Source organism: Oncorhynchus masou, chromosome 28 (assembly GCF_036934945.1).
Source record: "Oncorhynchus masou masou isolate Uvic2021 chromosome 28, UVic_Omas_1.1, whole genome shotgun sequence".
Lineage (NCBI taxonomy): Eukaryota > Metazoa > Chordata > Actinopteri > Salmoniformes > Salmonidae > Oncorhynchus > Oncorhynchus masou.
In genome coordinates this window covers 76,191,694-76,204,682 of record NC_088239.1, presented here as the reverse complement: position 1 = coordinate 76,204,682, position 12,989 = coordinate 76,191,694, and the positions used below count along the sequence as shown (strand labels likewise).

Sequence of the window (12,989 nt, the reverse complement as noted above, 5' to 3'; positions counted from 1 at the left end):
TACAGATATCAGCTACATATCAGCTACATGCGTGGCTACATACAGATATCAGCTACATATCTAGCTACATGCATGGCTACATACAGATATCAGCTACATATCTCGCTACATGCGTGGCTACATACAGATATCAGCTACATATCTAGCTACATACGTGGCTACATACAGATATCAGCTACATATCAGCTACATGCGTGGCTACATACAGATATCAGCTACATATCTAGCTACATGCGTGGCTACATACAGATATCAGCTACATATCAGCTACATGCGTGGCTACATACAGATATCAGCTACATATCTAGCTACATGCGTGGCTACATACAGATATCAGCTACATATCTAGCTACATGCGTGGCTACATACAGATATCAGCTACATATCTAGCTACATACGTGGCTACATATAGATATCAGCTACTTTTCTAGCTACATACGTGGCTACATACAGATATCAGCTACATATCGAGCTACATACGTGGCTACATACAGATATCAGCTACATATCTAGCTACATACGTGGCTACATACAGATATCTAGCTACATGCGTGGCTAGATACAGATATCAGCTACATATCTATCTACATGCGTGGCTACATACAGATATCAGCTACATATCTAGCTACATGCGTGGCTACATACAGATATCAGCTACATATCTAGCTACATACGTGGCTAGATGCAGATTCTGCCTCTAGTGTGTAGCACTCACCATTTTCTAACAGAACACTCACATTCAGCATGTTGATGGACTCAACACACTTGATCCCACTGTTGACAGTATCCAAAATGTACCCCACATGATCAAGATGTGCCCCGCACATAGAATTAGAATATGAATGTCATGATGCAGCGTTTCTAATGTAAAGACTGACGAGTACGATGATGTGCTTGTCCAAAATCTGAACCTATTTCCTGTTTCTGAATAACATACAGTTGAAGTCGGAAGTTTACATACACCTTAGCCAAATACATTTCAACTCAGTTTTTCATAATTCCTGACATTTAATCCTAGTAAAAATTCCCTGTCTTAGGTCAGTTAGGATCACCACTTTATTTTAAGAATGTGAAATGTCAGAATAATAGTAGAGAGTGATTTATTTCAGCTTTTATTTATTTAATCACATTCCCAGTGGGTCAGAAGTTTACATACACTCAAATAGTATTTGGTAGCATTGCCTTTAAATTGTTTAACTTGGGTCAAACATTTTGGGTAGTCTTCCACGAGCTTCCCACAATAAGTTGGGTGAATTTTGTCACATCCCCCCCTGACAGAGCTGGTGTAACTGAGTCAGGTTTGTAGGCCTTCTTGCTCGCATATGCTTTTTCAGTTCTGCCCACACATTTTCTATGGGATTGAGGTCAGGGCTTTGTGATGGCCACTCGAATACCTTGACTTTGTTGTCCTTAAGCCATTTTGCCACAACTTTGGAAGTATGCTTGGGGTCATTGTCCATTTGGAAGACCCATTTGCGACCAAGCTTTAACTTCCTGACTGATGTCTTGAGATGTTGCTTCAATATATCCACATAATTTTCATACCTCATGATGCCATCTATTTTGTGAAGTGCACCAGTCCCTCCTGCAGTAAAGCACCCCCACAACATGATGCTGCCACCCCTGTGCTTCATGGTTGTGATGGTTTTCTTCGGGCTTGCAAGCCTCCCCCTTTTCCCCCCCAATATAACGATGGTCATTATGGCCAAACAGTTCCCTTTTTGTTTCATCAGACCAAAGGAAATCTCTCCAAAAAGTACGATATTTGTTCCCATGTGCAGTTGCAAATCGTAGTCTGTCTTTTTTATGGTGGTTTGGAGCAGTGGCTTCTTTCTTGCTAAGCGGCCTTTCAGGTTATTGAGATATAGGACTCGTTTTACAGTGGATATAGATACTTTTGTACCTGTTTCCTCCAGCATCTTCACAGGCTCCTTTGCTGTTGTTCTGGGATTGATTTGCACTTTTCGCACCAAAGCACGTTCATCTCTAGGAGACAGAACGCGTCCCCTTCCTGAGCTGTTTGACGGCTACGTGGTCCCATGGTGTTTTTACTTGCGTACTATTGTTTGTGCAGATGAACGTGGTACCTTCAGGTGTTTGGCAATTGCTCCCAAGGATGAACCTGACTTGTGGAGGTCTACATTTTTTTCTGAGGTCTTGGCTGATCTCTTTTGATTTTCCCATGATGTCAAGCAAAGAGGCACTGGGTTTGAAGGTAGGCCTTGAAAAACATCCACAGGTACACCTCCAATTGACTCAAATTATGTAAATTAGCCATTTCAGAAGCTTCTATAGCCATGACCTAATTTTCTTGAATTTTCTAAGCTGTTTAAAGGCACAGTCAACTTCGTGTATGTAAACTTCTGACCCACTGGAATTGTGATACAGTGAATTATAATTGAAAAAATCTGTCTGTAAACAATTGTTGGAAAAATTACTTGTCATGCACAAAGTAGATGTCCTAACCAACTTGCCAAAACTATAGTTTGTTAACAAGAAATTTGTGGGGTGGTTGAAAAACTAGTTTTAAAGACTCCAACCTAAGTGTATGTAAAATTCCGACTTCAAATGTATGTTTGGAATATTTATTTATCGCACATAATAGAATAGGTTGACTTTTGTACTATGGGGGATAATAGATTGACATAGGCTAGTGCTTTTGCTGTTCATTAGGCCTACTCATCTTGTTGGCTGACGAAAGTTAAATGTGGACAGTTCTTCCAATATCTTCAATATGTGCCTCAGAATTGGATAAGGATGCACGCAATTGCGTCTCCAACGTGTCAGTCTTCACTTGTAGCCTTTGAGAAAGACCCGATCATGTGATGGAGAGCCATGTGAATGAGAGGTGATTCGGCTCTGCGCAGCACTCCGGGAGAAGGGCACAACGCAGCACTCTGGGGCACGGGCACAACGCAGCACTCTGGGCCAAGGGCACAACGCAGCACTCTGGGCCAAGAGCACAACGCAGCACTCTGGGCCAAGGGCACAACGCAGCACTCTGGGAGAAGGGCACAACGCAGCACTCTGGGAGAAGGGCACAACGCAGCACTCTGGGAGAAGGGCACAACGCAGCACTCTGGGAGAAGGGCACAACGCAGCACTCTGGGAGAAGGGCACAACGCAGCACTCTGGGAGAAGGGAACAACAAGCAATGAGCTTTAGTTTGCATTACAGCCACACAAAAGGGATGCAGCGGTGAAATTCGAGACATTATCAAGTGCTTGTCAAATTTTGAATAAGAGACTGGTGAAGTGTGTACAGCCTGCGTAAAAAAAACAAAAACAAAGCAGAGATCATGCCTTTCAAGCAACTTTTTTCAAATCATCATTAGAGTCACATCATGCAGCCTTACAAAGTATTAAAAATCAAAACATATAGCCCAATGTTTGTAGAACAACTAAAGTCACATTAATAACTCTAAATTAAGCATATAGTAGTAACTCTTTATTTTTAAACGCTCAACACAGAATAGCCGCATGTACGCACTCCCTCAAATCATTTGGAGAGAATACCCTTTCTATTTTATTCAGCTTTGTTCAATTGTATTCTTCATACTATGAAACAATATATTATAATGCCACTGAATTTTAAGCCAATCTTGTCTGCTAAATGAATTAGTGTAGCCACAGCTGTATGGCAAAGGCAGATCAGGACCTAATATAAGGACAACAGAGTATGCTATTCTGTTCTTCTGAAATAGACTACATTTTATTCATATCATGCTTCTTTAGACCTGTCTAATATAAAAATTGGATTTATTGTGAAGGTGTAGGCTATATTAAATGGATTTATTAGATTTTTTAAAAATGTAGATGTTCCAAAGGTCAGCAAGTGTGCAAGCCGGGAGATGCTAAATGTGTTTATGTTCATTAACGGTCAATTACCGTGAGACCAACAGTTATTTGCTTGACAATTACTGGCTGTCGTAATTTTGTGACTGCCACAGCCCTCGTTGCAACCGAGGACAGACATTTTTACACACTACACGCTTCAGCACTTGGCAGTCTTGTTCTGTGGGCTTGTATGGCCTACCACTCTGCGACTGAGCCATTTCTTCTCTATGATGTTTCCGGTGCCACTCTAGCAGGGCAGAAATTTGACGAACTGACTTGTTGGAAAGGTGGTATCTTATGATGGTGCCACGTTGAAAGTCACTGAGCTCATCAGTGAGGCCATACTACTGCCAATGTATGCTATGGAGATTGCATGGCTGTGTGTTTGATTTTATACACCTGTCAGCAATGGGTTTGGCTGAAATAGCCGAATCCACTAATTTGAAAAGGTGTCCACATACTCTTGTATATATTTTGTACACACTCATTAAGTATTGAAAAGGATGGAGAGCTGAGGAATAATATGATTGAGTCTAGGAATGTCTTTAATTGAGGGTCACAGACTCAAAGACATTTTATGAATGACTGACCCCAGTTAATACCATTGGCTTCATTAAAATACACCAATGACGAGCTGCCATTTTAAGTGGCATTTACGTAAACGAAGACTGTATGTTTGGGAAAGGGAAATAAGGAACAACAGCTGATTTTCTCTCTCGTGGTAACCTGACAGTGTTAATTAATGTGGTTGTTCACGACAGGGTGGAGGGGGGAAGAGGTGCAATAAGCTAATTATTGCTCTGTTTTTTCTTTCTCTCCATATCTTTTCCTTCTCTCAAATATTGCTAATCGTTCCTATATACTCCCCCATCAACTGAGGGTAAACCAAGAGAAAGGCTTTTTGTAATGAGGACCTAAAAAAGATGGTTGCCGAGAGCTAATTCGACATCAGCTTTTGAGAAGATGGCGATGGCGCTTCCAGCTTAGGAAGCTAACCCCTCGGCTTAACTTGGCCTTAGCGGCTCAAACTCGACGCAAGGGCTACATTTCACTTCCCCCGTTTTTCACAGCTCACAATAAATAATTGGCTGTGTGGACGATTACCGTCATCCAAAAACATCCAATCGGATATTTTTTTATTTATATTCTGGTTTTGTTATGCTTTCCACTACTTTTTGATCCCTTGAGTTGTTGTGGCTTTTTCCCCGCTTGCCGCTGTATTTTAATTGAATGTCACGCTAGGCTGAGGAGATGGAGACATGGAGAAGAGCACAGTTAATTAAGTGTTTTCGGGTCCGTCTTCATCACCCCCTCTCAGGCTGACAGGTTTCTAACATCCCTCCTTCTCCCTCCCTCCCTTTCTCTCTCCCTCCCTTTCTCTCTCCCTCCCTTTCTCTCTCCCTCCCTTCCTCGTTTTATCCTTCAGACCATTACCCAATCAGCCATATCTCTTCTATGGTGGTGTCTTAGTGTCTGAGGGTCCCTAGTCTAGCCCCACAGGTCCAACCCTTTGGTGTACACACCACAAACATACGCACACACACACACACACACACACACACACACACACACACACACACACACACACACACACACACACACACACACACACACACACACACACACACACACACACACACACAAACACTCCAGTATGCTGGGAAAGTAAAATGTTTTTAATCCCCACTACTTCTTGTCTTACTGTGGTAACATTTCAATGGACTCTATTTTGTAGCCATAAACTGTGGGGGAAGAAAATAAAATCAATTAGAGTGGAACCGTATGGAAGGTTGACGATGAAGGAATACGACAACAATAAAATGTTTTGGTTTTCTTGCAATGTCAAAGTGTTGCCCTGAGTGTGCATGTGTACAAAATCGGTTCGATGTGCGTCACAATGATCATGATCATGATAAAAGAACAAAGTACTCAAGTCTCTGTTTGTTTCCCATTACTCTGCTAATGTGGTTGATATATGACTCTTTGGTGCTTTTGGCTGAGATCATGCAGTGTTTAAACACTTTTGTCTCATAATCATGGTTATTTATTATGTGTTTGTGTTTCGCAGTGCGCCCATGCCCTACCTCATTGGAGTACATTCCAGCCTAATGGAGGTAAGTTCCTCACCACAGACCGTTTACAAACCCAACTCATAAGAGAGAGAGTGTGTGTCTACCTGCCTGCGTGTGTGTGTGTGTGTGTGTGTGTGTGTGTGTGTGTGTGTGTGTGTGTGTGTGTGTGTGTGTGTACATGTGTCTCATGTTTGTGTGGAAGTGTAAAGTCCTCTCTCCGTGTCTCTCTCCCTGCAGAAGGTGAGGGGGATGGCCCTGGATGACGTAGTGGTCCTCAACGTAGACACCAACACCCTAGAAACACCCTTTGATGACCTCCAAAGCCTGCCCAACGACGTGGTGAGACACACACACAGACATTTATAGACACTACATATCCAATTCTCACGAGTGGTACTAAATCAAATCAAATTTTATTTGTCACATACACATGGTTAGCAGATGTTAATGCGAGTGTAGCGAAATGCTTGTGCTTCCAGTTCCGACAATGCAGTAATAACCAACAAGTAATCTAACTAACAATTCCAAAACTAATATCTTATACACAGTGTAAGGGGATAAAGAATATGTACATAAAGATATGAATGAGTGATGGTGCAGAGCAGCATAGGCAAGATACAGTAGATGGTATCGAGTACAGTATATACATATGAGATGAGTATGTAAACAAAGTGGCATAGTTAAAGTGGCTAGTGATACATGTATTACATAAGGATGCAGTAGATGATAGAGTACAGTATATACGTATACATATGAGATGAATAATGGAGGGTAAGTAACATTATATTAGGTAGCATTGTTTAAAGTGGCTAGTGATATATTTTACATCCTTTCCCATCAATTCCCATTATTGAAGTGGCTGGAGTTGAGTCAGTGTGTTGGCAGCAGCCACTCAATGTTAGTGGTGGCTGTTTAATAGTCTGATGGCCTTGAGATAGAAGCTGTTTTTCAGTCTCTCGGTCCCAGCTTTGATGCACCTGTACTGACCTCGCCTTCTGGATGATAGCGGGGTGAACAGGCAGTGGCTCGGGTGGGTGTTGTCCTTGATGATCTTTATGGCCTTCCTGTAACATCGGGTGGTGTAGGTGTCCTGGAGGGCAGGTAGTTTGCCCCCGGTGATATGTTGTGCAGACCTCACTACCCTCTGGAGAGCCTTACGGTTGTGGGCGGAGCAGTTGCCGTACCAGGCGGTGATACAGCCCGCCAGGATGCTCTCGGTTGTGCATCTGTGGAAGTTTGTGAGTGTTTTTGGTGACAAGCCGAATTTCTTCAGCCTCCTGAGGTTGAAGAGGCGCTGCTGCGCCTTCTTCACGATGCTGTCTGTGTGAGTGGACCAATTTAGTTTGTCTGTGATGTGTATGCCGAGGAACTTAAAACTCACTACCCTCTCCGCTACTGTTCCATCGATGTTCCCTCTACTGTAGGGATAGACAACATTGATGGGGGTGGGGCCCACAACCAAATTTTGAAATTGCACCTTGTGTATTCTACTATTTTTAAGTTGAGACCCTGAGTCCCCCCCCCCCCCCCAAAAAAAATAATAATAATATAAATATATATATTTTTAAATGTACAAAACGTTCTTTAGCCTCCCCTGTGCGTACTACCAGTTGAGTAAAGGACCACAAAACATTCTTTAGCCTCCCCTGTGCTTACTACCAGTTGAGTAAAGGACAACAAAACATTCTTTAGCCTCCCCTGTGCTTACTACCAGTTGAGTAAAGGACCACAAAACATTCTTTAGCCTCCCCTGTGCTTACTAAAAAACATTCTTTAGCCTCCCCTGTGCTTACTACCAGTTGAGTAAAGGACCACAAAACATTCTTTAGCCTCCCCTGTGCTTACTACCAGTTGAGTAAAGGACCACACAACATTCTTTAGCCTCCCCTGTGCTTACTACCAGTTGAGTAAAGGACCACACAACATTCATTCTTTAGTTGAGTAAAGGACCACAAAACATCTTTAGCCTGTGCTTACTACCAGTTGAGTAAAGGACCACAAAACATTCTTTAGCCTCCCTGTGCTTACTACCAGTTGAGTAAAGGACCACAAAACATTCTTTAGCCTCCCTGTGCTTACTACCAGTTGAGTAAAGGACCACACAACATGCTTTAGCCTCCCCTGTGCTTACTACCACACAACATTCTTTAGCCTCCCCTGTGCTTACTACCAGTTGAGTAAAGGACCACAAAACATTCTTTAGCCTCCCCTGTGCTTACTACCAGTTGAGTAAAGGACCACAAAACATTCTTTAGCCTCCCCTGTGCTTACTACCAGTTGAGTAAAGGACCACACAACATTCTTTAGCCTCCCCTGTGCTTACTACCAGTTGAGTAAAGGACCACAAAACATTTTTTTTATTTTTTAAATATTTTTTATTACAAATAATTTGTAGACTGCAAATTGACCACAAGAAGCAAAAAACATATATAATGTTTGACTAAAACATAGTCATTTCAAACCTTGCTTACATTTACATATGATCACGTGTCTCTCTATTATGCGTGGGAATACTTGGGAACAGATTTCTTAAATTAATATAACTTAGATCTGATTTCCTGGTGTTTTTAGTCTTTTATGTCCAACAATGAAAATTCCACAACTTAAAAAAATATATACAGCGCATTTGGAAAGTATTCAAATGCCTTGACTTTTCCCACATTGTGTTGAGTTTACAGCCTTATTCTAAAATTGTATTTTTTCCCTCATTAATCTACACGCAATACCCCATAATGACAAAGCAAAAACAGGTTTTTAGAAATGTTTGCAAATGTATAAAAAAAAAGCTTATATATTACATTTACATAAGTATTCCGGCCAAATTCGGCACACGGGCCACCAGTTGGGGAACCCTGATCTATGGTTTATTGAAACAGCCATGCATTTGATAATTAACAGTACAAGATCAAAGCAAATCCCAGCGTCTTTCATGGTTTACTACTGAATGCTACACGTTTCCACCACAACTGAACTGAGCTCAACAATGGTAGTCTCATCCTCTCAAGAGGGCTAGCCACGGTCTTTGAAATATCCATTTAGACTTCCAATGCCGACCAAAACGTAAACACGCCCAATTATACAGATTTGTTGGTATTCATGCTTTTACTATAAATATTAATATTTTGTATCTTTCTTACATTTTTGTCCTCTCAAAAGCTGTCGTGTTTTCATTTAATTGAAGCTGTTCCTTGTTTGCTGTTGTTGTTGGCCTTAATTACAACATGAGTCATGCTGTTGGGTCAGAGATGCTGTGTGTTTACACTGATGATCTGGGGTCCTCGCATCCACGCCACCTGCCTATGAAGTGCCCTCCTAATTGCCTGATCAAAAGGCTCGTAGCGCGGTGCTAAGTGACCAGGGGAGAAAGAGCAACCTGCCTTTCTCCTTTTGATCGCAGCCAAATACCAGCCCTGGCTCATGTTAGGCAGCCATTATATTTGTTGTCTGTCTACCTGTGTGTGTTTGTTTTTCATTAGCATTCAGCATTTTAGTGTGTGCTCATTTTAGCGTCATAAGTGGGTGAAATATATTCATGAACTGTCATTAGAAAGAAGAGTGACACAGAGCAGCTGGTTGCTTTGAAGTCTGCAGCCACAATGTCTGTGTGTGCTTTGTGTGGTGTGTGTGATTCATGCACAGTCAAGCTTACATGTATGTGTCGAAACGGGCGTCTGCATGCTTACATTAATGCATGGAGGTGTGTACATCAAGGCTCCCCAACCCTGTTCCTGGAGAGATACCATCCTGTAGGTTTTAACTACAACCCTGTTCCTGGAGAGATACCATCCTGTAGGTTTTAACTACAACCCTGTTCCTGGAGAGATACCGTCCTGTAGGTTTTAACTCCAACCCTGTTCCTGGAGAGATACCGTCCTGTAGGTTTTAACTCCAACCCTGTTCCTGGAGAGAAACGCTCCTGTAGATTTGAACACCAACCATGTTCCTGGAGAGATACTATCCTGTAGGTTTGAACTCTAACCCTGTTCCTGGAGAGATACCGTCCTGTAGGTTTTTGTTCCAATCTTAATATAGCACACCTTATTCTAATAATTAGCTGGTTGATAAACTGAATCAGGTTAGTCACAGCTAGGTTTGGAGTGATAACCTACAGGAGGGTAGCTCTTCAGGAACAGGGTTGGAGTTAAAACCTACAGGACGGTATCTCTCCAGGAACAGGGTTGGAGTTAAAACCTACATGAGGGTATCTCTCCAGGAACAGGGTTGACTACCTCTGTTTTTTTCGCAATAATCACTCTGAGAGCCCTCAGCTTGCCACTTACACAATGTAGTCGTTTACGCTCATTCTTCAAATTAAAGGCATGAAACTAGGTCTAAAGGCTGTAGACACCTTAGGGAAGCCACATAAAAAGGAATCTGGTTGATATCCCTTTCAATGGGCAATAGGGATGCGTAGAAAGACAGGGGTTTCAATAAGAGTCACTTCCTGATTGGATTTTTCTCAGGATTCCGCCTGCAATATCAGTTCTGTTATACTCACAGACAATATTTTTACAGTTTTGGAAACTTTAGAGTGTTTTCTATCCTAAGCTGTCAATTATATGCATATTCTCGCATCTGGCCCTGAGAAATAGGCGGTTTACTTTGGGACCGTTATTTTTCCTAAAATAAAAATAGTGCCCCCTAGTTTTAAGAGGTTAAGGACATTTAGAGACTGTCCCGAAGACACTAATGCATTATCTTGGCTTTGTGCTTAGGGTTATTGTCCTGTTGGAATATGAACCTTCGCCCCAGTCAGGTCCTGAGCGCTCTGGAGAAGGTTTTAATCAAGGATCTCTCCATCCATCTTTCCCTCTATACTGACTAGTGTCCCAGTCCCTGGGAAAAACATCCCCACTGAAAAACATCCCCACAGCATGATGCTGCCACCACCATGCTTCAACGTAGGGATGGTGCCAGGTTTCCTCCAGATGTGACGCTTGGCATTCAGGCCAAAGAGTTCATTCTTGGTTTCATCACACCAGAGAATCTTGTTTCTTATGATCTGAGAGTCTTTAGGTGCCTTTTGGCAATCTCCAAGCAGCCTGTCATGTGCCTTTTACTAAGGAGTGGCTTCCGTCTGGCCACTCTACCAGAAAGGTCTGATTGGTGGAGTGCTGTAGAGATGGATGTCCTTCCAGAAGGTTCTCCCATCTCCACAGATTAATTCTGGAGCTCTGTCAGAGTAACCATCGAGTTCTTGGTCACCTCCCTGACCAAGTCCTTCTCTCCAGTTTGGCCAGGCGGCTAGCTCTAGGAAGAGCCTTGGTGGTTCCAAACTTCTTCCATTTAAGAATGATGGAGGCCACTGTGTTCTTGAGGACCTTGGTACCCTTCCCCAGATCTATGCCTGGACACAATCCTGTCTCCGAGCTCAATGGACAGTTCCTTCGACCTCAAGACTTGGTTTTTGCTCTGACATGCACTGTCAACTGTGGAACCTTATATAGGCAGGTGTGTTCCTTTCCAAATCATGTCCAATCAATTGAATTTACCACAGGTGGACTCGAATCAAGTTTTAGACACATCTTAAGGATGATCAAAGAGCTCAATTTCGAGTCTCATGGCAAAGAGTTCCGAATATTTATGTAAATAAGGTATTTCTGTTTTTCATTTTTAGTAAATTTGCTGAAATTTCTATAAAAAAAAAAAAACTTTTTTTGCCTTGTCATTATGGGCTATTGTGTAGATTGATGAGGGGGGAAAAAACAATTTAATCCATTTTAGAATAAGACTGAAATGTAACATAGTGTGGAAAAAGCCTGAAAACTTTCCGAATGCACTGTATGTGTGATGCTAGCCACTGATCTCTTTTTGTCTCCTGTCAGATGTCCAGTTCTTATAACATTTAAATGGGACAGATCCTATTTGAATTACTCATTTTAAGGTTGACTCAGCACGTATTAAAGTGTGTGTCTGGCAGTATCACTGGGGAACATCATAGGGCACCCATAAAGCCCCCCGCTCCCAGGAACGGCGTAAAGCTTTAAGAGACTTCCGTCCTGTCATTACACACTTATTCACATCTCTTTTTTTTATTTTATTTTGTATTTTTATCACAAGGCTGTAATTCTTGATTTTTATTGGGTTTTGATGTATTTTCATTTGTTTCTGTAAATGTGTGTTGAGAGGTGGAGATTATCTAGAGAGTGTGTGTGAGAGGGTGTTTGTATGTGTGTCTGTTCTGGACAGGTAATGGAAGTATTAAGGAGGCATTAGGAGAAGTGGAGCTGCTGGTGTTACTGAGTTGGAGGAAGCAAGCAAAGCTCTCATGTCATTATACCATCAGATCAAAGACATGTGCAATGACTCAGTACAGTAGGATCAAGGTCCTGATATGCAGCTTATCAGTTACAGCCTACCACACCAGCCCGACTCACCTGACCAAGTGTGTTGAGCTGGAACAAAAGCACACCCACTAGCTGTCCAGGAAGAGAGTTGGCCACCTCTGGTGTTGATGAGGTGACGTAGGAAGTGTAGTTGGTGACGTAGGAAGTGTAGTTGGTGACGTAGGAAGTGTAGTTGGTGACGTAGGAATTGTAGTTGGTGACGTAGGAAGTGTAGTTGGTGACGTAGGAATTGTAGTTGGTGACGTAGGAAGTGTAGTTGGTGCGGTAGGAAGTGTAGTTGGTGAGGTATTAAGTGTAGTTGGTGAGGTATTACGTGTAGTTGGTGACGTAGGAAGTGTAGTTGGTGACGTAGGAAGTGTAGTTGGTGACGTAGGAAGTGTAGTTGGTGACGTAGGAAGTGTAGTTTGGGACGTAGGAAGTGTAGTTTGGGATGTAGGAAGTGTAGTTTGGGACGTAGGAAGTGTAGTTGGTGACGTATTAAGTGTAGTTGGTGACGTATTAAGTGTAGTTGGTGACGTATTAAGTGTAGTTGGTGACGTATTAAGTGTAGTTGGTGACGTATTAAGTGTAGTTGGTGACGTATTAAGTGTAGTTTGTGACGTATTAAGTGTAGTTGGTAACATAGGAAGTGTAGTTTGTGACGTAGTAAGTGTAGTTTGTGACGTAGTAAGTGTAGTTTGTGACGTAGTAAGTGTAGTTTGTGACGTAGTAAGTGTAGTTGGTGACGTAGGAAG

The 12,989-nt window shown here is 42.2% G+C and overlaps 1 protein-coding gene across 5 annotated transcripts in view; it reads left to right on the top strand.

Annotated features, from left to right (window-relative positions):
• The window catches only part of dennd1a (DENN/MADD domain containing 1A), a 153,878-nt gene that overhangs the window by 111,948 nt on the left and 28,941 nt on the right, over window positions 1–12,989 (top strand). For all 5 annotated transcript variants that reach the window (XM_064943393.1, XM_064943390.1, XM_064943392.1 and 2 more), the window contains exons 11-12: window positions 5,905–5,950; window positions 6,146–6,247. In XM_064943393.1, the coding sequence (XP_064799465.1) occupies window positions 5,905–5,950; window positions 6,146–6,247 (148 nt within the window). The remainder of the gene's footprint in view (window positions 1–5,904; window positions 5,951–6,145; window positions 6,248–12,989) is intronic.